Below are 21,320 nucleotides of genomic sequence, written 5' to 3' on the forward strand. Positions count from 1 at the left end.
ATTTCAGGATTGAATAAAATCTAATATGAAAGTTCTTGAAACAGAATGCCAATGATTAATAGTCTCAAAGGAGGTTGTAAAACCTAAAGATATTAGGAGAACTAGGAATTACAGTGTCTAGGGAGAATTCCCAGAGATATCTGACAAACTAGTAGGAGTAAAAGGCTACTTTATTGCTTTAGCTCCTGTGAGTTTGCTTTTTCTTGAACCTGAGACCCACAGTTACTACAGTAAATTATATTTGTTCGTATTTTCTGATCTCTTGCACTATTTGATGTACAGCCCAAAATGCTCCAGAAAGCACTGTAGCAAGAGAAACTGATAGCCATTACAGTCTTCCCAGCACAGACACCTTGACTATCTAAAGCTTGCCAGTTTTGCAGCTAGAACTGTGAAACTTCAAGACAAATTGTTTGTCAAGATTTTGTAATTTAATAGAACATTGACATCCTAAAACAAGTTATATTTGGGTTTTACTGATTTTGACAAAGTAGTATTCCTATTTATTCTACCATTCCTCTGTTTTCTGAGTTTCCTTATGCCCTAGTATCTTGCAGTAATCTTTATTCATATCTCACAAAGGTTGCCATTGTTGGTGTTTCATAAGCCATAATTCTTCTTCAATTAACCCTCCTGCGCATACACTGTATGGGTGTAGGATCAAGCCCTTTTTTGCAGTAACTGTGAATTCTCCATATTATAAAATACATCTCTTTAAACTGGATCAAATTATCATTTCAGTATCCCTCCTTGTCTCAGTCCCTTAAACTGTTGTATAATTATAACACTTTAAGTATATTCTTAGTCTCTTTTGGAAATCATATTTATCATATGACAGTAGTAATTTTCCCGTTACTTAACAAATTTGTTTCTCCTTCTCCCTCCTAACTTGCCAATAGATCTTTTAATTTGCATCCTTGGTTACTGGATTATATTATAATGCTTCAAATTTAGTCTCTTTAAGGGACTGCATGTTCCAAATTTGTTCTTAAAATCCATAAATCGGTATGAAGAAGGTTCTTCTCCTCAGTGATCTTGTCCTCTTGTTGTTTTATTACACTTTTAATTGTCAGTGTGGTTGATCAGATTTATATTGCTGATATTAAAATGCCGTTGCTCTATACAATTTTACCATGTGTTGGCAACAAACGACTTTAAAAAGTCTCTTGAAGGAAATTTACCTTAAAATACAATGTTGGGCAACAGTATGGGCAGCGAAAAATACAGTGTTGGTAAAAACTGTAAGCATATCAGTCCTCTGAGGTACCTGGTTCAGAAATTTCAGACAATCCTTCATAGGAAGGAGAAAAAATTCAGTATTTTCATTGATTGAAGAACAGGCACTATCAGAATTCAGAACAACTGCACCTGTATTTCCCCTCAGTGGTTCAGCTAGGGCACCTGCTCTCAGGTTTCCAGCTCCCCAGTCACTGCCTTTCTTACGTGAAGTCCCATGTCTCTCTCCCTTCTGGGGTGATATTTCCAGGCTGTGCAGTTCCCTGCCTTCACTGTGTTGTTCACTGCAGAGGCACTGGCAGGCTGCACAAACACACCTGCTTGTTTTCTGTTCAGAGACTGATAAGCGTTATTGTCAAATTATAAAATTCTTATAAAAATTCTTTCTGTGTAAGCCTATATTATTCGTAAGGTACAAGCACTACAGAAAAACCATATTAAAAACAGTAAAAGAACCTACACACGTGCTTAGAAGTTTACCAGAGATTACCCCTACCCTAACATGGGTTCTGGAGCAGTCCTTCCAGACCCACCCAAGGGGTTGTGGTTACCAGTTCATCACAGCTTCTGCTCAGAACAAGCACACAGTCTTATGGGCCTCAGTAGGCCCAGTCCTTCTAACCCTTCTGTAAAGATTGGGGCCCTCTGTGGACTAGAGGTTCTGTCCATTTGCTGGATCAGAAAGAAGGCCCTGAGCCAGTTTAAAACCAGGCTATTTATCTAAAAATCCTTTCTTTGTCTGTTGGTCCCTGGAGAATCCACTTTGAACTAGTAAATGTGAACCTTTCCAAGGGGGGTGGCGTCAGAGGAGAATAATGGAAGAAGTACATTAGCATCCCCCTCTTACTAGAGAAGGAACATACAATTCCACAATAACACATATATAATTGCATTTGTAATACAATGGAAACCAAAGGTATTATACCTAATTCAGTAAGGATTAGCTTAATTCAGTAAAGTTTATCTTTATCTTAATTCCATAAGGTTTTTTCAGGATATTACAGGACCCTATTGTCAGTCTGTCACAGGCACATCTATTGGTGTCATGACAAAAATGATTATAAAACTGATGAAACTGCCTACAATAGCATGTAGCCAATCTGTGACTGCTAGTAGCAAATATCCCCAACAGGCAGTGATGGGACACTGTATGGGGAGGGCTCTGAGTTACTACAGAGAATTTTTTCCCAGGTATCTGGCTGGTGGGTCTTGCCAAAATGCTCAGGGTTCAACTGACTGCATATTTGGGGGCAGGAAGGAATTTTTCCCCAGGTCAGATTGGCAGAGACCCTGGGTTGATTTTTATTTTTATTTTATTTTATTTTATTTTATTTTATTTTATTTTATTGCCTTCCTCTGTAGTATGGGGCATGGGTCAACTGAAGGTGAAACTAGGGTAAATGGTGGATTCTCTGTAACTTGAAATCTTTAAATCATGATTTGAGGACTTCAGTAACTCAGCCAGAGGTTAAGGTTCTATTACAGGAGTGGGTGGGTGATGTTCTATGGCCTGCAGTGTGCAGGAGGTCAGACTAGATGATCAGGATGGTCCCTTATTGCTTTAAAGTCAATGAGTCTAAATAACTATATTTACCCTGCTTTTGCATAATATTCAGCGTTGGATGTGGGACAAACTTTCTGCACCCTGTCAGTAGTTGCATGTGATTTAAAACGAAACATACATATCATACTATATCTGCAGTAGTCCGTACTTCTACTATTTGCTTTGACTACATAATGATTTAATGTCGTGCTAAAAAAGGAAGAGAAATCATCCTGAGCATTAACATGGGACACAAGTACCCTGAGAGCAGGATGAGACCTTTGATCTCAAAATAATGGTAGATTTATTCTGCATCTGATCCCGGATCTTCCGTAATAGGGGAGTCAGCAACTTAATTCATTCTGCCTTTATGACTAAGGGTACAGTCTAACCCCTATTAAGGTTAATGGGAATTTTTCCATTGTGGAAATTCTTAGGGGCTTGTAGCTTGCTTTATCAAAAAATTGTAAACCTAATATTAGGAGTATTAATGAACTGTAAAGTAAATGTTTCTAAAAACATGTAATGAACATTTATCCATTTTTGTGAAATTTTTTTCATTTAGATTTCATATCAATTAAATGATGAAGATGACTCTCCAGAAAGAAGCCTACTGTCAAATGCAGTTGTAAAAGAGACATTAATGGCTCCAAAGGAATGGACACCACAGAATGTATTTCCAGGTGTTTTAAAAGATTGTCAAAGTGCCACTATGATCATTACTGAGATAGATACTGGGGTAAAAGATAATTCTCTTGAGAAGTCTATACCTGACTTTATTTTATCATCAACATCAGAGAAGATTTCCAGGGAAACATTAACTGTACAAAGTATAATGGATGATGAATTTGAAGTTAGAGATTTGCTGAAACCACTCAGTGATTCAGAGAGTCCAGAAATGATAAACCCCTTGCATGACACGTTACAATGTCAAGGTGATGCTCTATCTGTAGATATATCAGTAGATGAGAACAGCAATGTTCTGCCACTAGAGCTTCTGACAGCACTGAACTCCTTTTCAGAATCTGTAGTACAGCCTGTCCGTCAATTAGTAGGGAAGGAAAGAGAGCTTAATGCTGAAGAAGAACATTTGAGATCAGAACCCAGTATTTTCCAGGTAGATGACTGCACTCAAATAACAGATGATAAATTTGAGCCTCAATTTTCTGTGAAGCAATTGGAAGAAATAAAAACATTAACAGAGGCTGCATTTCAGGGTACTTTAGATGAACAAGTATGTACATATTTTAATACCTATTTGAAATGTTTTGCGTATCTTACAATATTTTACTGAAGAGTTAATTTTTTCTAAGACGTTATTAGTCTTGGTATAGAATTATTGAGTCTGGAATTTACATTTTTATTACAGTCTTTTTTTTATTTAAAGTCTTCTAATCCTTTTCTACTTTTTCACATCAGTTATTGAACTTTTTAGAATGGAGAAATCCTAGTAAACTTTGTCTACTTGCTTCATACTATTCTATACTATGCAATGTTATCTGCTTGTGCGTTCCCCATCATTATAGTATCTAAGCATCTCTCAGATATTTAAAAAGAGAAATAATCTCTCTTCTCAGCCTGTAGAATAACTAGCATGATTAGCTGAAAGGATTATTTTGTACAGATATTTATGTGTCAGAGTTTTGTGGTGTGTGTGGGAAGAATTTATGGAGGGAAAAAATACTCCATTTAGGAAGGAGCAATGAGTTGCACACATACAAAATGAGAAATGACTGCCTAGGAAGGAGTCCTGCAGAAAGGGATCTGGGGGTCATAGTGGACAACAAGCTAAATATGAGTCAACAGTGTAACACTGTTGTTTAAAAAAAAAAAAAAAAAGCGAACATCATTCTGAGATGTATTAGCAGGAGTGTTGTAAACAAGTCACGAGAAGTAATTCTTCTGTTCTACTCTGTGCTGATTAGGCCTCAGCTGGAGTATTGTGTCCAGTTCTGGTTGCCATATTTCAGAAAAGATGTGGACAAATTGGAGAAAGTCCAGAGAAGAGCAACAAAAAATGATTAAAGGTCTAGAAAACATGACCTATGAAGGAAGATTGAAAAAATTGGGTTTGTTTAGTCTGGAAAAGAGAAGACTCAGAGGGACATGATAACCATTTTCAAGTACATAAAAGGTTGTCACAAGGAGGAGGGATAAGAATTGTTCTTCTTAACCCCTGAGGATAGGACAAGAAACAATGGGCTTAAATTGCAGCAAGGGAATATGACGTTCCCCTTGGTGTTATCTGGAGCGGTGATCTGCTAGGTCACTCCACTCCTTGACTCTGGGAGCCAGCCTTACCCTGCTGTGCTGTGAGAACCCCTACTCCTGGGCTGTTCACGCACAGCCACTGGCATATAAGCTGCTCCTTGAATTGTGCAGCTGAATGACACTAGCCAATATCTCCGGTCCCAGACACAGCCCTAGGAACCTCTGTCTTGCAGTGCCCAGTTATGCCCACTGGACACTGCAAGCTGATATGAGTTTGTCAATTTAACAAAGAAATTGATATGTAGCAGGCTCATTATCCCAAGGGTAGCCTCTAATACACTTCAAACCAAACGCACTGCTTCAGGTAGAATAAACAAACAAATCTATCGACTATAAAGATAGATTTTAAGTGATTATAAGTCAAAGCATAGCAAGTCAGATTTGGTCAAATGAAATAAAAGCAAAACGCATTCTAAGCTAATCTTAACACTTTCAATGCCCTTATAAACTTAGATGCTTCTCACCACAGGCTGGCTGGTTGCTCTTCAGCTAGGCTCTCCCCTTTGATCAGCGCTTCAGTCGCCTGGTGTGGTGTCTGTAGATGTAGGTGGAAGAGGGAGGAGGAGCATGGCAAATGTCTCTCCCTTTTATCATGTCCTTTCCCTCTTGGCTTTGACCCCCCCCTTCAGAATCAGGTGAGCATTACCTCATCGCAGTTCCAAACTGACCAAAGGGGGGTGACTCCTTGGAGAGTCTAACAGATTATTTTGTTGCAGCCTAGGCCAGCGTCCTTTGTTCCTGTGAGCGTGGGCTGGGTTTGTCCCATACCTCCCTTGATGAGGTGTGAACTGCCTTTTTGCTCTTGGAGAGTTTTTGCCTGGGCTTATTTTAACCCATTAGGATACATTTTCAGCCTCATAACTATTATACATGAAATTATAACCTATAACATTTCTGTAACATTATTGTAACAATTATAATAACATCACTATAACAGCCATGCTCAGTATATGATGAGCCTTCCAAAGACACCCGACATGACAAACTTAGCATTGGATACCACACAATCATTTTACGAGGAATAACATGGAGGTGCTGGATGTTCCCCCAAGGTACAGAGCGTCACACCTCTCCTCTTAGTTTACTGCAGAGGGTTAGTCACTGACTAGCTCAAAGGCAGTTTGTGTTAAAGTTCTCTTGGCATTAAGGCCATGAGGTGGTGTGCCTCAGTTTCCCCATTCACACACAGCAAACCACATTTTTTATGGTTTCTCTGCTGTGATAAGCTTTAAATCTGTTTACAGGTATTAATTGAAAAGTAGCATTATCATGAGGTTTAACATCCATGTCAAAATTCTTATCCCCAAAACTTAACATTAATACTAAAATTTTTATCACAGATGTGCATTTACAAGTATCTTTATGATACCACACCCTCTGTTCAGATAGTGTAGTTTGAAGTTAGTTTGTTCATTATCCATGGTGTTCTTTGACTCTCTCCCATGTAATCAGTCACTGGCTTTTCCTTCCCTCCATTGTTGCCCTCTGTGTGAGCTCTTAATTTAATCATGTTTCTAGAACTTTGGTGCCTCAGGGTCTGGCAAGATAGATGTCCAGGGGGATCTTGCACATTGGCTGGCCCTTTGGAGAGTGGTCTCCCAACCCCAGGACTGTACATATGCAGAAAATCCAGCTCCCCTTTTGGGGTTACCCTGTGTTTCCCCCTCCCAGCACTGAGTCCTGCCCTGCCCCCTAAAGGGCTGTGATCTGTGCTCTCTGGGCTAGGTGTGTTTACTCTTCGGTCAGATGCACCTTTTCCCAGCAGCTCTCCCATAATTGCTTTCTGTGTCTCACCAGCGTGGGGGAAGACATCCCCCTCTCTGTCAATTGAGCCATTTGTATTGTCACAAACTACCACCTGGCAGTTTCCTGGTCCCAACTTCTCTGCTGTTACTGGTATTGGAGCTGCATCTTGATTTAAAGAGACACAGTTACTTTCCAAAAACTTATCAGAAATAGCATCCTGAAAAATTGGGACCTGGATTGGGGTACCCTCCGCCACCTGTTTCTCTGAGGCTAACCTCACAGAACCAATATGATAGGTTTCAATTGCTTGGAGAGTTTCTGTGTTGAGGACAGCAGAACTAACATGAGCTATTGGTTGCCTGCTTCCTCTTAGCACAAGGCATTTATTCCTTGGGTGATCAGTGAAATTACACTGATAGCACCTTTTGGGCTCTTCTGCTGTTACAGGAGATTTGGGATGAGGGTTAGAGGAATGTTTATGGGTACATAAGAACATAACATAAGAACATAAGAACGGCGTACCGGGTCAGACCAAAGGTCCATCTAGGTATCCTGTCTACCGACAGTGGCCAATGTCAGGTGCCCCAGAGGGAGTGAATCTAACAGGCAATGATCAAGTGATCTCTCTCCTGCCATCCATCTCCATCCTCTGACAAACAGAGGCTAGGGACACCATTCCTTACCCATCCTGGCTAATAGGCATTTATGGACTTAACCACCTCCAGTTCCCTTTTAAACACTGTTATAGTCCTGGCCTTCACAACCTCCTCAGGTAAGGAGTTCCACAAGTTGACTGTGTGCTGCGTGAAGAAGAACTTCCTTTTATTTGTTTTAAACCTGCTGCCCATTAATTTCATTTGGTGACCCCTAGTTCTTGTATTATGGGAACAAATAAATAACTTTTCCTTATTTACTTTCTCTACATCACTCATGATTTTATATATCTCTATCATATCCCCCCTTAGTCTTCTCTTTTCCAAGCTGAAAAGTCCTAGCCTCTTTAATCTCTCCTCATATGGGACCCTCTCCAAACCCTTAATCATTTTAGTTGCCCTTTTCTGAACCTTTTCTAGTGCCAGTATAGCTTTTTTGAGATGAGAGACCACATCTGTACACAGTATTCGAGATGTGGGCGTACCATGGATTTATATAAGGGCAATAATATAGTCTCAGTCTTATTCTCTATCCCCTTTTTAATGATTCCTAACATCCTGTTTGCTTTTTTGACCGCCTCTGCACACTGCGTGGACATCTTCAGAGAACTATCCACGATGACTCCAAGATCTTTTCCCTGACTCGTTGTAGCTAAATTAGCCCCCATCATATTGTATGTATAGCTGGGGTTATTTTTTCCAAAGTGCATTACTTTACATTTATCCACATTAAATTTCATTTGCCATTTTGTTGCCCAATCACTTAGTTTTGTGAGATCTTTTTGAAGTTCTTCACAATCTGCTTTGGTCTTAACTATCTTGAGCAGTTTAGTATCATCCGCAAACTTTGCCACCTCACTGTTTACCCCTTTCTCCAGATCATTTATGAATAAGTTGAATAGGATTGGTCCTAGGACTGACCCTTGGGGAACACCACTAGTTACCCCTCTCCATTCTGAGAATTTACCATTAATTCTTAACCTTTGTTCCCTGTCTTTTAACCAGTTCTCAATCCATGAAAGGACCTTCCCTTTTATCCCATGACAGCTTAGGAGTAAGAGTAAGGGTAAGAGAATGTTTAGGCTTCCAACCTCCTTCTCTCTTCCCAAAATGGGATCCTCCCTTCCCACCAGCTTTAAACCCCTTTTTTCTGTGGCCTGCCCTCAATAGACGCCTGATTCTGTTAGAAGGCATCAGCTAAAGAAGCCATCTCATCCACAGACTTTACATCTTTGTCCCATTACATTCCTATCTCCCAGGAGCGGCGCCAGGGTTTCTGGCGCCCTAGGCAGAATTCAGGGGGCGGCATTTTGTGCGCTCCCCATGGGGCACACGGGAGCTTCCGGTTCCGCTCCCATCGTGCCGCCGAAGAAGGACCCTCCGCCAAAATGCCGCAGGCGACATCGGCAGTCATTGAGCTGCTCAATTGCCTGCCGCTGTTTTCCATGGCACGTCGGCAGAAGGTCCTTTGTCGTCGGCGCAACGGGAGCGGAACCGGAAGCTCCCGTGCACGCTGTGGGGAGCGCACAAAATGCCGCCCCCCAAATCCTGGCGCCCTAGGCGACCGCCTAGGGTCACCTAATGGAAGCGTTGGCCCTGGTATCTCCTGAGCCATCCACTTCCCTTGCTGGGTGTTCTTAGTAGTTCCAGGGCCTGTATAGCATGGCACACAACTCCAAGTGTGTTCCTCTGTGCAGGCAATAATTGTGTAGAACTCCAGTTATTAAGTAATCTAAGTATCTATCTATCTATCTATCTATCTGTGCATGTATAACTTAAATGACATTTTGCTTTTAACACCACACACAATAATCCAGGCACAGCATTTCTTTTAATAGCTTGACTACCAGTAGTTTGAAATAATACTTTTTGTCACAGGTTATAGGTAACCAGAAGAACCAGGATTTGATCATTTCTGATTATTGCAATGTCGCCTCTTATGACAAACAAGCTGGTGAAGGAAATTCAGGTTCAATAGAAAATACCTCGGGTATAGAAACTACCAAAGCAACTTCTTGTACATTAAGGAGGTCAACTCGATTAAGAGAAAACTGCACTAGAAAGCACATAGATGAAGCTTCCAGTTGTTATAAAATGCTAGAAGAAACGCACCGGAGAATATATAGTAATGATGAAGAAACAGGAAATAAACTTTCATCTAAAGATTTTGGGTATGACATATATAACATAAAAAGCTTACTTCTCTTCATGCATGAACACTTTCTCTCTCTCTCTCCCAATTTATTTAATAAATATGCAACTTACATGCCATTCATTCCTCATTTGTACTATGTAAATGTTCATTTAAGTTACCTGAAAGGTAAAGATTTTACATTTTCTTTAAAACACTCAAGGTCATATTCTGCACTGATTTATACTCCATACAATCCCATTGAAGTTTGTGTGATTATGAGAAGTATGCATCTGCACATAATTATAAACCTCCTTTACAAATTAAATGTTTACTTCTAAATTTAGTATAAATACTACATTGTTGTTTTATAAAGCGGAGAATATTTTTATTCATTCTGAACAAATCTCTCATCAGTAGAACACAAGACTCTGCTTGTAAGGACAGCAAAGAACAGCGTTCAGAGCTGGAAGCCAGTACATACCAAGGATCAACTATGGATGTAAACAGCAAGGTTGAGCAGATGAGGAAAAGCCAAAGGCTTGCAAAGAAAATTAGTAAGAGATGCTTCTGACATTTATTTGCCTGATAAGTTACTCTTCTGTTGAACTGATTCAAACAAATGTACTGAACCAGAAAAGTATAAATTTGTTGGATGGTGTTTTCAAAGCCGCTGAAATGTGGATTTATGAGCTACCTTTTTAAAAACCTTTATATACATTAGTTTTAATAATAATCCATGATACTTTGTACCAGTTTTTATTTCACTACTTACAGTACAGACTCTAATAAAATGACACATCCTTCATAAAATTTAAGAAAAGCGTTCAGGGGTGGAAATCTAATTTTGTAACATTATAATTGAAATGACTGAATATTCTGAAACACCAAAACAAAAGAACAAATAGATCCAGAGTACAAATGTAGAGCCTACAGTCTGATTTGCCAAGGCAAACTCTGCCTGTGCAGAGTCTCTCTGAAGTCAGTGAGACTCAACATGCACAAGAATTCACCCCCATGGAGCAGATTGCAGGTTTCAATCTATTTTATGTATTTTATGACCTCCATCATAGTTATATCTGTGCACCTCACACTCTGTGGTGTATTTATACTCACAACACTCCTGTAAAGTAGAGAAGTCTTATTATTCCCATTTTACATGTGAGGAACTGAGATGTAAAGAGACTTGCTTAAGGTTACACAGGAAGTCTGTGGCAGAACACTGAATTGAACCTGGGCCTCCTGACTCCTTCGTCCCCTAACAATTGTGAATCCTAATTACTTTTAAGATTGGAGTGTTATAATTATTTTCATTTATGCAAGTCCAGTTTGGCTTTAACTGTGTACATAATATATTTAATAAATTTTGAAGGTATACGTTATATGAACTATAATAGTAGTATAATATAAGTTGTTAATTATAAATCTACCACTACCCAGCACCTTGCTTTCATGAAGAGTTGTCAGTATTTCCACTATAACCATGCTTATGATGGGTTTTCTAATCAGATGACTAATATTTATTTAAAATAAAGTCAGCAACAGGTTTTCATTCAAGAGCAAAATATTTTTTTAAAAACAAAATGCTCAAAATAAAATATATTTTTCTGTTTTCATCATGATTGGCTGTAGTTATATGGCCAAATCCTATTGCATAGAGCAAAATTAATGTACATCAGTGTTCACCAACCGGTCGATCACGTTGACTGGTCGATCCTAGAGATTCTACCAGTTGATGGCGATCTCTGGCTGCAGCAGGGCTGCCACTAAGGCAGGCTCCCTGCCTGCCCCAGCCCCACCCGTGGAAGCAGCTAGCATGCCTCCATGGCCCTGGGGGAGGGGGAGCAGGGGTCTCCGTGCGCTGCTCCTGCCTGCAAACACCACCCTGGCAGCTCTCATTGTCTGGGAACGGGGAACTGTGGAGAATGGGATCTGCGGGAGCAGTGCCTGCAGAGAAGGGCAGCACGCGGAGTCACATAACCCCCTCAGGGGCCGCAAGGGTGCATTGACCCCTTCTGGGAGTGGTGTGGGGCCGGGGCAGACAGTGAGCCTGCCTTAGCCCCGCTGTGCCGCTGCTGACCAGGAGCCGCCTGGTAAGTGCTGCCTGGTAGGAGCCTGCACCTCAGCCCTGAGCCCCCTTTCTGGAGCCAGCACTCCATATCCCCTCCTGCACCCCAACCCCCTGCTCCAGGCTCAGCCTGGAGCCCTATCCCACACTCCGAATCTCTTGGCCCCAGCCCAGAGCCTGCACCCCAGGGCCTCGGAATGGATGGGGTAGATCCTGGGTTGCACTTAAGTTAAAAAAGTGATCTTGTGCGGAAAAAGGTTGGAGACCACTCATGTACATGGACTTTCCTCCATTTCAAAAATATCAAAAGGCTAAAGATTGGAATCTTTAGCCACAACCAGCCAAGCTGCTTGTGCTGCCTGCAACCACAGACTATGGAGCGGTGTAGCTCTCTACTCCCACATGAGCAATATTTTAGTTATTGGATCTGCACAATGCATGAACCATGCTCGTGCCCTTGCCATGCCTCCTGCCTGGCCATAATTCATCCCCATACTCCTGCCTTCCAGCATAGACAGCAGCCCTGGAACACTTCTCCACAGCATGAAGGGAGCATGCAGAATTTCCCACTGTTGGTAAAGTGTATCCTCATGCCCCAGTACAGTAGAAATGGTTCCACTGCATTTGAATCCTTCCATGGGTGCATAATGGAAAGCAGAATTTGTTACAAAGTATAATAATAGTGTTTGTTTCTATATTTTGTTTTGTAAACTTAGAAACACGTAAAACACAAAACATAAAAGAATTGCTAATAAATGCCATAGGTTTGGTAAGGAATAGAAGACTGACTAAGCAACTAGCTATATATTGACTGCTTTTCTTTCAGGAAACTGTAGCGCAGGAGAGCAGATTTGATCAAACTTGTTGAAAATGATTAATACACTTTGCCTAAAATGTAGACAGCCAAGAGTTTAAAAAAACCACTGTTTAAAATCCATATTCTTTCATTCTGTGCATTGAACCCATTTGATATCAGGAGATTGATGCAAAGTTTGTGGGGTTAAATACAATCTTTAATGAGTGAGATTGATGTTTACATATTTTACTGAAAGAGCAACTTTCTGAAATGTCTGTTTTTGACAGTAGTTGGGCAAAAATTCCTGTTGACAAGATTTTTCTTCAGAAAACTTGTATGCTAACTGTAGTGCTGAGGCCAAAACAATAATCAAACATATTTTTTTCAGTTTACCAGATCTTTATTTTATGTTTTTCAGCAAAACAAACCTCTGTTAAAAAAAATTCAAATAGTGCACCTGTTGCCTCCATTCCTCTTTCAAAAATCTGTAGGAAAAATCTTTTTGGTGAGACTTTACTGCATAAAGCTGTTGCTGAAGATGATACAGATTTTGTACGCAAAATTATAAAAGTTGGTGCAAATGTAAATGTTCAGGATTATGCTGGTAAGTTTCAATTCCAGTTAAAAGATAATTTTATATCTTTTATAACAAATATATATGCATAAGTAATAAATGTTCATGCTACCAGATCACAAACAGATGTTTTAGAGTTGATCCACCACTTTTTTGAATTCTTATTAGTTTAAGTTCTTATAAGTACTCACAAGACAGGTAATAAATGTGTAAACCCATATATTTAATATATAGACATTACCTCCAAGACTCCATTCTGGCATGCGCAATTACCTCCAATTACTCCCTTCTGGCATGCACAATCTGTAAAACAGCCCAGAATTTGGCTTGATGGATTCAGTCTTGTTCCTTTTGAAGTTAATGAGAGTTTTGCCCTTGACTTAAATGGGAAAAGGATTATGTCAATTTTAGAGCCCAGCCAACACTCTAGATATGTACTGGGGTATCTCCACCTGTGGGGAGATAGTTGAAGGAAAAAGCTACTGTGATCAACAGAACCTTAGTATGTTTTGATGCAGGAAGTGGTGGAAGGAGGATTGGAAAGCACTTGGGGGTAGATCTTCTATCTTCTCCCTCAGTTCACTCTGCCGATTCAATAAGAACACTGCCATACAGGGAACTCACGCAAAGCTATGGTCAGTGCAGCTTAGGGCTTACATACTGCATACATCTTTCCCAAATCCTCTTTCCTCCACTGAGTAGAATTGCTGCTTGGGTGGCAGAACTGAGGTGAGGGGCAGTGGCGGCTAGTGCCCCTGCAATGGAATACTCCTGGGGGAATTCTGCGCCACCTTGCATGCGCAGAATTCATGTCCCCACCACAGATTTCTTTGCTTCCCCGCAGAAAAATGACTTTCTGAAGGGGAAGCAAAGGGAAGCCACAAGAGTGGTCATGTGACCATCCCCAGCAGTATGTTTTGGGTGCCCAGGGCAGCCGGCAGAGAGGTAAATCACTGTGAGGCAGGGTGCAGGACTGGGGAAGACCTGGCTGGTGGCTCCTACCCTGTGCTGGGCTCAGCCGCTAGTCCAGCTGGGCGGACAGGACTTCCTCTTCCCCTGCACAGCATCCAGAACTGGGTCAGCCCCAGCCCCAGATTTCTCCCCAGGCTGCAGGAAGCTCTGCAAACTCCCCCCCCCTCCGCCCTCCTCGCACCCATCGCTCCTCAGCTTCAAGGGGAGGGATCCCCCATGCATCCAGCCCTCCTTATGCCCAGACCCTCCCGCCGAGCCGAGCCTCCCGACACACACCCAGAACCCCTCCTGCCAAGCTCCACTCCCCCTGCACTTGGGCCACCATGATGAGTCACCTGGATCCCCACCCCACTGAGCCCCAACCAGCAGCACCTGGATTCCCAACCTCACTGAGCCCCCACCTTGGTCTGGACCTCTCACAGAGTCCCATTACTGTTGCACCCAGAACCCCTGTGCATCCAGATCGTGCACACACGGATCCCCCACTGAGCTTCCCAACCCCAGATTGCCTCACACAGAACCCTCTCATCCTACACCTGGTTCCCCCCCACACTAAGTCCCTCCACACTTGGATCCTGCCGGGCTGAGATTTACACGTGCAAGCTGTGCTTGAGCTAGCATGCTAAAAATAGCAGTGGCTTGTCTAGGACCTCAGATGAGGTTGTACTCAGGTAGCTAGCCCAAGCCGCCCCGCATGCTGCTATAGCCCCACTGCTATTTTTAGCACGCTTGCTCAAGCAGAGCTAGCACATGTATGTCTATCCACGTGGGGAATTACATATCCCAACTGCTGGGTAGACATACCTATAATGTAAAAGTTTCATTCACAGAGAAATTGCTGGTATGCAAAGGTTAAGTTTTCTTTCCTTTTTGAGCCAATACGTAATCTAACATCTACATTTGTTATAATGGCATGCAGTTCTTAGGTAAGTGCAGATTTTGACAGTTAGGACCTCTCATCTACATCACTTTTGAACCATATAAAAATTTGTCATATGGTCAACTTATTCTTAAAATATTGCAATTTCTAATAAATGTAGATTATCTTCAAATTAAAACTTTATCAAATAGTCTGCAAAATTGATAAAAATTGGTGTCAAGAATATTATTCAAATAGGAAATGTAAGATTTAGTTGACAATTTTCCTTTGTCATAGGTTGGACTCCACTACATGAAGCCAGTGTGGCAGGTTTTTATAAGACAGCAAATGAGCTTTTGAAAGCAGGAGCTGATGTTAACTGTAAAGGAAGTGAACAAGTAACACCAATACAGGATGCAGTTAAAGAGGGCCATTATGAGGTATGATTTCTATATTTGGGCACAAACTACATTTTACATATAAAAATTCCTGTGATTGGGTCAGGAAGGTCACATCGCATTTCAGTTTCATTACATATGCTGCTAATTATTTAGAATTTAGGGTTACATTTTAAGATTTCAGGGTATTTGGACTTCTTGCTGCCCAACTTCAGATACAATCATGAGCAACACTTTACAGATTTGTTCTTTAGTGTGTGATAGCAGAAATTAGCTGCATTTTTCTAACTGTTCTTTGAGATATTTTACTAAATAGTATACTAAAATAACACAGAAAAGGTAATCCAAATTGATAATGCTACGAGTCTCATGCTTCATGTTGTCTGAGGACATCAAAACACATTATTGCACAATTGAATATGGTTTTTGTACTGTCTTTTGAAGTATGAGACTGCTGTTGGAGACAAAATATTGGACTGAAAGTAGATCAGGGTTTTGATCTGGACTGACACCAATATTTTTTTCTATTTTTTCCCCCGTGTGCATAACAAATGGCTTCTAGAGCACAAGTTTAAAACTTATGGATGCAGTTTCTCCTGCTATATTATCTCCTCCACTTACTCTGCCCTTTCCCTTATTCTTGCTACCTCTTTGGTCACTCATAATCTTTATTTCCTTCCTCTCCATTGACTAAGAACTATTTCCGTATTAGTGACTGTACACATGCCTATGCAGGCGATTGTGTCATAACCCACACCTGAACCCCAAATCATGTGTCTGAAGGAGTGTAGAGAGTGAGTAAGCTAGCGTGCCTGAGGGGTGTGGGTAAGAGCCATGTACCAGGACTCAAGTTTCAATAGTCCTCCACTCCCATTCTGACAATGCATTGAACCTTTTCTTCCTGACCCTTACCAACTCTATAAAGGTTCCTGTCCCACCGTTTTCAGTGATAGTAGCGTGCTGCAGTGACCAGCTTTCCGTTGAACTCATACAGATCAATACAGGTGAAAATGCATCCTGCTCTGAGAGCAGCCAGTTGGCCCACTGAGCACACTTAGGTGCTTTTCAATGTCTGGTCAGAGTGCACTGTCTCCCATGACTTCAGCCAGAGCGGCAGGAACATACACCTGTACTGGGAAATTTCATGGAGGCTGGAGCAGGCAGGCATTGAGTGGACTCCAGCCCAGTGCCGGGAACACATGAACCAGTTGCGGCTCCCATACAGGGGCCCAAAAGACTCAAGCTGTCTCTCTGGGACCACTTCTTGTACATGCCCCTTCTACGAGGAGCTTGACCAGGTGCTGTCAAGGGCTCCCGGTACAGAACCTGAAGTGGTTCATGATCCCTTCCTCAACCTCACCAGCCTCATTGTCCAGTCGGATGCTGATGAAGGCTAGAGTGAGAAGGCAGCACGGACCATGGAGGGTGCCCCAGAAGACCTGGAGGATGAAGAGCATGTGATTCAGCACCTCTCTCCAGTGGAGCCTGTTGAGGAAGCCCCCTACCCCGATGAACCCAACGAGGGTCCCGAGTCATGGCAGGAACCAAAACGTAAGGCTGGTAAGTTACAATGGACCTTCCCTGCCAATATCCCCTCTTCATGTATTTGAAATACTGTGCACTGACAGTTCTCCTCTGGATAATATGCCATGCATTGTTATGTGTCTGTGAGTTTGAACTGCAGTGCTGAAAGCCATGGAATTGTCATGTCCCGATCCCTACCAAACTCCTCCAACTTTCCCCTGCTTCCCCTCCCCTCAATGGTCCCCGAGCAAGACATAGTTATAAATCAATGGTTTTATTGATTTCTGACGAACCTGTATTATGCATTTGGATAAAGCTATTTCTTAAAAACAGATTATTCAGGAAAAATCACTGTCCCTGTGTTTGTGTCTTTCTTGGCCAGCAGTCAGACAGGAAAGGTTCTGGGGCTGCACAGACCATGGGAAGGAAGGGGTCAGGTTAGAAAAATCCCAGTTGGGGGTGGGACAGTTGCAGAAAGCTTATAGTAGGTTGTCTAAAGTTAGTAACAGCTGTCTTTTTTCTTTTAAAGATTACACAGTTTCAGTGCTTCTCCCACCTGCCTGAGCTTACCATCACCTTACAAATGGCAGCTATGTGGAATGGGGTGGGCGGATGGAGGGGATGTAGGGTCTGGGAATGGGGAGGGAACAGAACACAGTTGTAGAACACTTTGGTTCTCTGAGGAGATGTTAGTCACCGCAGTCTTTTCTCCCTTGGAAGATTACAGAATTGTTACTGGCCCTGTCCCTGGTGTGTTGCCTCCACCTGCACAGAGCTATGCTGCATAAGCATATTTCAGCAAGTTTCCAGGGTAGCAGAAACTCTAACTGCGTCTTGAGGTTTTACAGCAGTGCAACTCTGCTTGGTCCACCTTCATAGCAGACCAACCCCCTTCATTTAGCAATATGTAGAGGAGTGACCATTAGCAGAAACATCTCTCTGGCATAGATTGCAGATCTCCTCCACAGGACAGAGAGACACTTCTCTTTTCCATTCTGGTATCTTGGAAACAGCTATGTTCTCCAAATGTTAGCCAGCCTTTAAAAAAGGAATTGCAAACTGGTAACTTAGGACCCTGGAAGGAACTGGCACTCTCTCTTCCCCCTGCCCACTACCTTGAGACCCTATGAACATTTACATTTTTAAAAAATATTAGTACAGTTTATTTACTGTTAGTAGCCTGTGCTCCTTCCTCATGGGCTGCAAAAGTTGCCTAAGAACCAAGGATCCTTCAAAAGTCACATTTATGGAATGCTGAAAAGTATAAAAATTATGGCCTTCTACAGTAAAGTTATGTCATGTGGGAGGATTTCTGAGCTTTTTCCCAAGGACAAAAATTGTAATTCTACCCTTCTCTTTCAATTGGTAGGACCTTCAGTTCCTGGGAGTGAAACCACTCCACAAAGAGGGCTGGAGCAATGCCCCAGAGATAGACAGAGAAGAACCCAGGAAGAGCTGCATCTAGGCATGGGCGGGGGAAACCAGGAACCATTTCAATTTCTCTGGGCATGGAAGGATTGGCCACTTCATCTGGAAGAGACACTGATGTACTGGTTCATGGAGCAGAAAGCAAAGCACAGAGAATGGGAGCATTCCCCCATTGGACTTGTGGCTGAATGAGTTTGAGGTCAACCTGCTGGTGAGGCTACGGAACCAGTCCATGAACCGCTATCTCCATTTCTTTCTCCAGCTGCCATGCAGGATGCTGCTGAGCCAGAGGAACTTGTTTCAAGAACCCCCCTAAGTGACTGGGAGAAGAACAGAGCCTGCAGGACTCCTTCACTAGCACCCAAAACCCCTCACAGGGGGACCCTGCTGAGTGACCAGGAGGGGAATGATGAGTCTGCAGGAGTTCCAGAACCCCACCAAGTGCCCATCCCCCAAGTCTGCAGGAGTTCCAGAACCCCACCAAGTGCCCATCCCCCAAGTCTGCAGGAGTTCCAGAACCCCACCAAGTGCCCATCCCCCAAGTCTGCAGGAGTTCCAGAACCCCACCAAGTGCCCATCCCCCAAGTCCCTGTCATTCCTTCTTGTCAGGAGGTGGTCAAGGAGACAGATACAGAGACAGTAGTATATGACCGGTGTTCCCACTTGCATTCCCTGTATTTTTTAAAGATTTGTTTTTGACCCTTCCTTTTAAAAAATATTTCAGTTACCCATTCTATCTAATACTTCTAATAAATACTATCATTTCCTAGACTTGTGTGTGGCCCCTTCTTCCTACGTTTGGTGAGCTGCAGATGATTTCAGATTCAGAATTGGGCCCCACAATTCAAAGCTCATGAAATTGAATGGTATATAATTATCTGATGCCATGATACTGCAAACACTTTTCTGTCTGTCTCCCACCAAACCCTCCCTCCTGAGGCTCAGAAGTATACATGGGAGGGATGGGAAAGTGCAGTTAGTATTGTGTTCTTACAGAAAGTGCTACTAGTTTTCAACGCAATGGAAGTCAGAAACACAGAAAATGGGTAGATGAATATCTGTATGGATTAGTTCAAATGCAGAAAATTGAAACAGTACCAGTAGCAACACAGGCAATGACACCATCTGCCACTACCCTGTGCATAAATGCCCCCCACTCCCCACTGAAAGCTTAACCAGCTTCAGTGGTAATAGGGATTAGTGCTCTGTAATAGCCCCTAAATGCAGTTAGGACTGCTGACAATGAATGGTCAAAAAACAAAATGACTGCATCAGGGCAATGTCACAGGAACAAACAGTAAATGATCTTTGGCTACAGGGAAATGAAACCCTCACAAAGCTATGTAGCCCCACAAATAGGCACCAATGTTCCCTTATTATATGCATTCCCAGCAGCTGCATAAGGTGGGAAGGTATCCCTCAGCACAGACAGATGTCACCCTCTGCCTCCCTGCTGTGGCAAGATGTGTGCATGTATGGTGCTCATAATTTCCCGTGCCCGCTGGGAACCAGGACCAATGTGCACGTACGTGGGATCTGGTTTTCTGTAAAAGTTTGCAAATCAGACTTGTGAGCCCACTTGGAATGGAAACACTCCTCTTTTACCCTCACAAATGTTACGGAGTGTGTAGCAGGGGATGAGTATATGAATGGCCATTTTGACACTGACATCCAGATAGGTGTGTAGGCAGCGCCAATGAGCTTCCAGCCTAGCAAACACACACACCATAACCATTCTGCAGAGCTTATAATTGAATTCCCCTTTTCCAGTGTCATTGGTGTTGGGGAATGGCTTCATGAGACAAGTTAGGAGTGGGTATGCAGGGCCCCCCAAAATAACAGTTGGCACAGACACACTGTACAGAACCATATTGTTTCTGGGGAATAAAGTCCTCCTCCCTTCAAGTACAATCCTGATCACCTCAACACTCTGGCGTCATGAACCTTTCTAGTATTTCCCATGTTTGTAGTTACGAATCTGCTTCTGTGGACCACTAAGCCTTGCAGAAAACATGGTTCACATACGCATTTGTCTCTTTTGGTGGGCAAAGTATTGGGATGTGGGTGCCATTGATGGCCCCTGCATAGTTTGGAAGCCCCATCCTCTGAAATCCAGCTATTATTTCTGGAACTTTTCTTATAGCACCCACGTGTGAGTAGATCACAGTGTTAACTGCCTCACAAACCTGCACAACTGTGACCCCAGCAATGGACTTTCCAACCCCAAAGTGACATGCAGCCGATCTGGTGGTGGCAGCTTCCATAGGACAATAGCAACCTGCTTCTGAACTGGTATGGCTTCCCTGAATTGAGTGTTCTGGTGCCGGAGGTTTGATGCAAGTTCCTCACATGGCTCTATGAAGGTCTGTTTCCTCATTTGGAAGTTCTGAAGCCACTGCTGGTCATTCCAGGTTTCCAAAATGATGTGATCCCAGCACACCAAGCCGGTTCTCCGGCACCAGAAGTGATGGTCCACCCAAGGACATACCTTGACAACACTGGCATTCACCATATCAGTACCATGTGAGCTGAATGAATTGTTATTGACCCTCATAGTCAGCTGACTTCAGTGTATCAGAAAGTTCTGCCCAAATTCCATCCAACATCTCACCAGTCACCTGCTCCACTGCATAACCAATTGTCCCACAGTAAGAAACAGGAACAGATTCAGATCATTATCTCATTGCGAAATGTCTTCCACCTACTTTTTCAGGGAATAACAGTGAGGGGTGATGTGATTAGGAACTGCCATCAGCAAATGTGTGAAGGCAGGGGATAGTACCCACAACACACAGCAAAGTGGTTCCTAGAGTGTTTCCCTCGGCTGCACAGAATCTTGGATACAGCGCCTGAAATAGTAGCACTAATCTCATGTAACAACAGCGGCAGTATGGACATGTATATACGTGTGTACATTTCGTTATACTTGTGTCCAGCACAGCATATGCAGGCACTTGGGGCAGGTATGAGGAGCATGCATGAGCACGTATACAGTCCAGTGTTCAAATATGCAAGCCAGTGTAGACAGAGCATCATTTTCCTTCCTCACTTGTTCCATACTCGACATTTATGATTGTCTCTTCTCCACCACTCACTTTCTCCCTTTCATTTTGTGTGTGTG

At 42.5% G+C, this 21,320-nt stretch overlaps 2 protein-coding genes across 3 annotated transcripts in view; both read left to right on the top strand.

Annotated features, from left to right (window-relative positions):
- The window catches only part of ANKRD31 (ankyrin repeat domain 31), a 135,131-nt gene that overhangs the window by 32,122 nt on the left and 81,689 nt on the right, over positions 1 to 21,320 (top strand). Inside the window, exons 8-12 of the mRNA XM_039544026.1 lie at positions 3,345 to 4,013; positions 9,328 to 9,620; positions 9,998 to 10,137; positions 12,863 to 13,048; positions 15,147 to 15,289. Of these exons, the coding sequence (XP_039399960.1) occupies positions 3,345 to 4,013; positions 9,328 to 9,620; positions 9,998 to 10,137; positions 12,863 to 13,048; positions 15,147 to 15,289 (1,431 nt within the window). The remainder of the gene's footprint in view (positions 1 to 3,344; positions 4,014 to 9,327; positions 9,621 to 9,997; positions 10,138 to 12,862; positions 13,049 to 15,146; positions 15,290 to 21,320) is intronic.
- On the top strand, positions 16,633 to 18,922 carry LOC120407835 (vegetative cell wall protein gp1-like). Of its 2 annotated transcripts, none has more exons than XM_039544044.1 (2): positions 16,633 to 16,807; positions 18,141 to 18,922. In XM_039544044.1, the coding sequence occupies exons 1-2, from the start codon at positions 16,666 to 16,668 to the stop codon at positions 18,389 to 18,391; spliced, it is 393 nt and encodes a 130-aa protein (XP_039399978.1). In that variant the 5' UTR covers positions 16,633 to 16,665; the 3' UTR covers positions 18,392 to 18,922. The 2 variants fall into 2 exon arrangements, with proteins under 2 accessions (XP_039399978.1, XP_039399977.1); XM_039544043.1 differs by having other exon boundaries at positions 16,633 to 16,798; positions 18,462 to 18,922.

This window comes from Mauremys reevesii, linkage group 6 (genome assembly GCF_016161935.1).
Source record: "Mauremys reevesii isolate NIE-2019 linkage group 6, ASM1616193v1, whole genome shotgun sequence".
NCBI classification, from domain to species: Eukaryota; Metazoa; Chordata; order Testudines; family Geoemydidae; genus Mauremys; species Mauremys reevesii.

What these genes read in the sequence shown, in the direction of transcription:
- LOC120407835 (XM_039544043.1), top strand. Translation starts at nt 16,666, where the DNA reads ATGGAGGGTGCCCCAGAAGACCTGGAGGATGAAGAGCATGTGATTCAG. An exon ending in GTCATGGCAGGAACCAAAAC is followed by an intron (nt 16,799 to 18,461) that starts GTAAGGCTGGTA and finishes TTCTTTCTCCAG; the next exon opens with CTGCCATGCAGGATGCTGCT.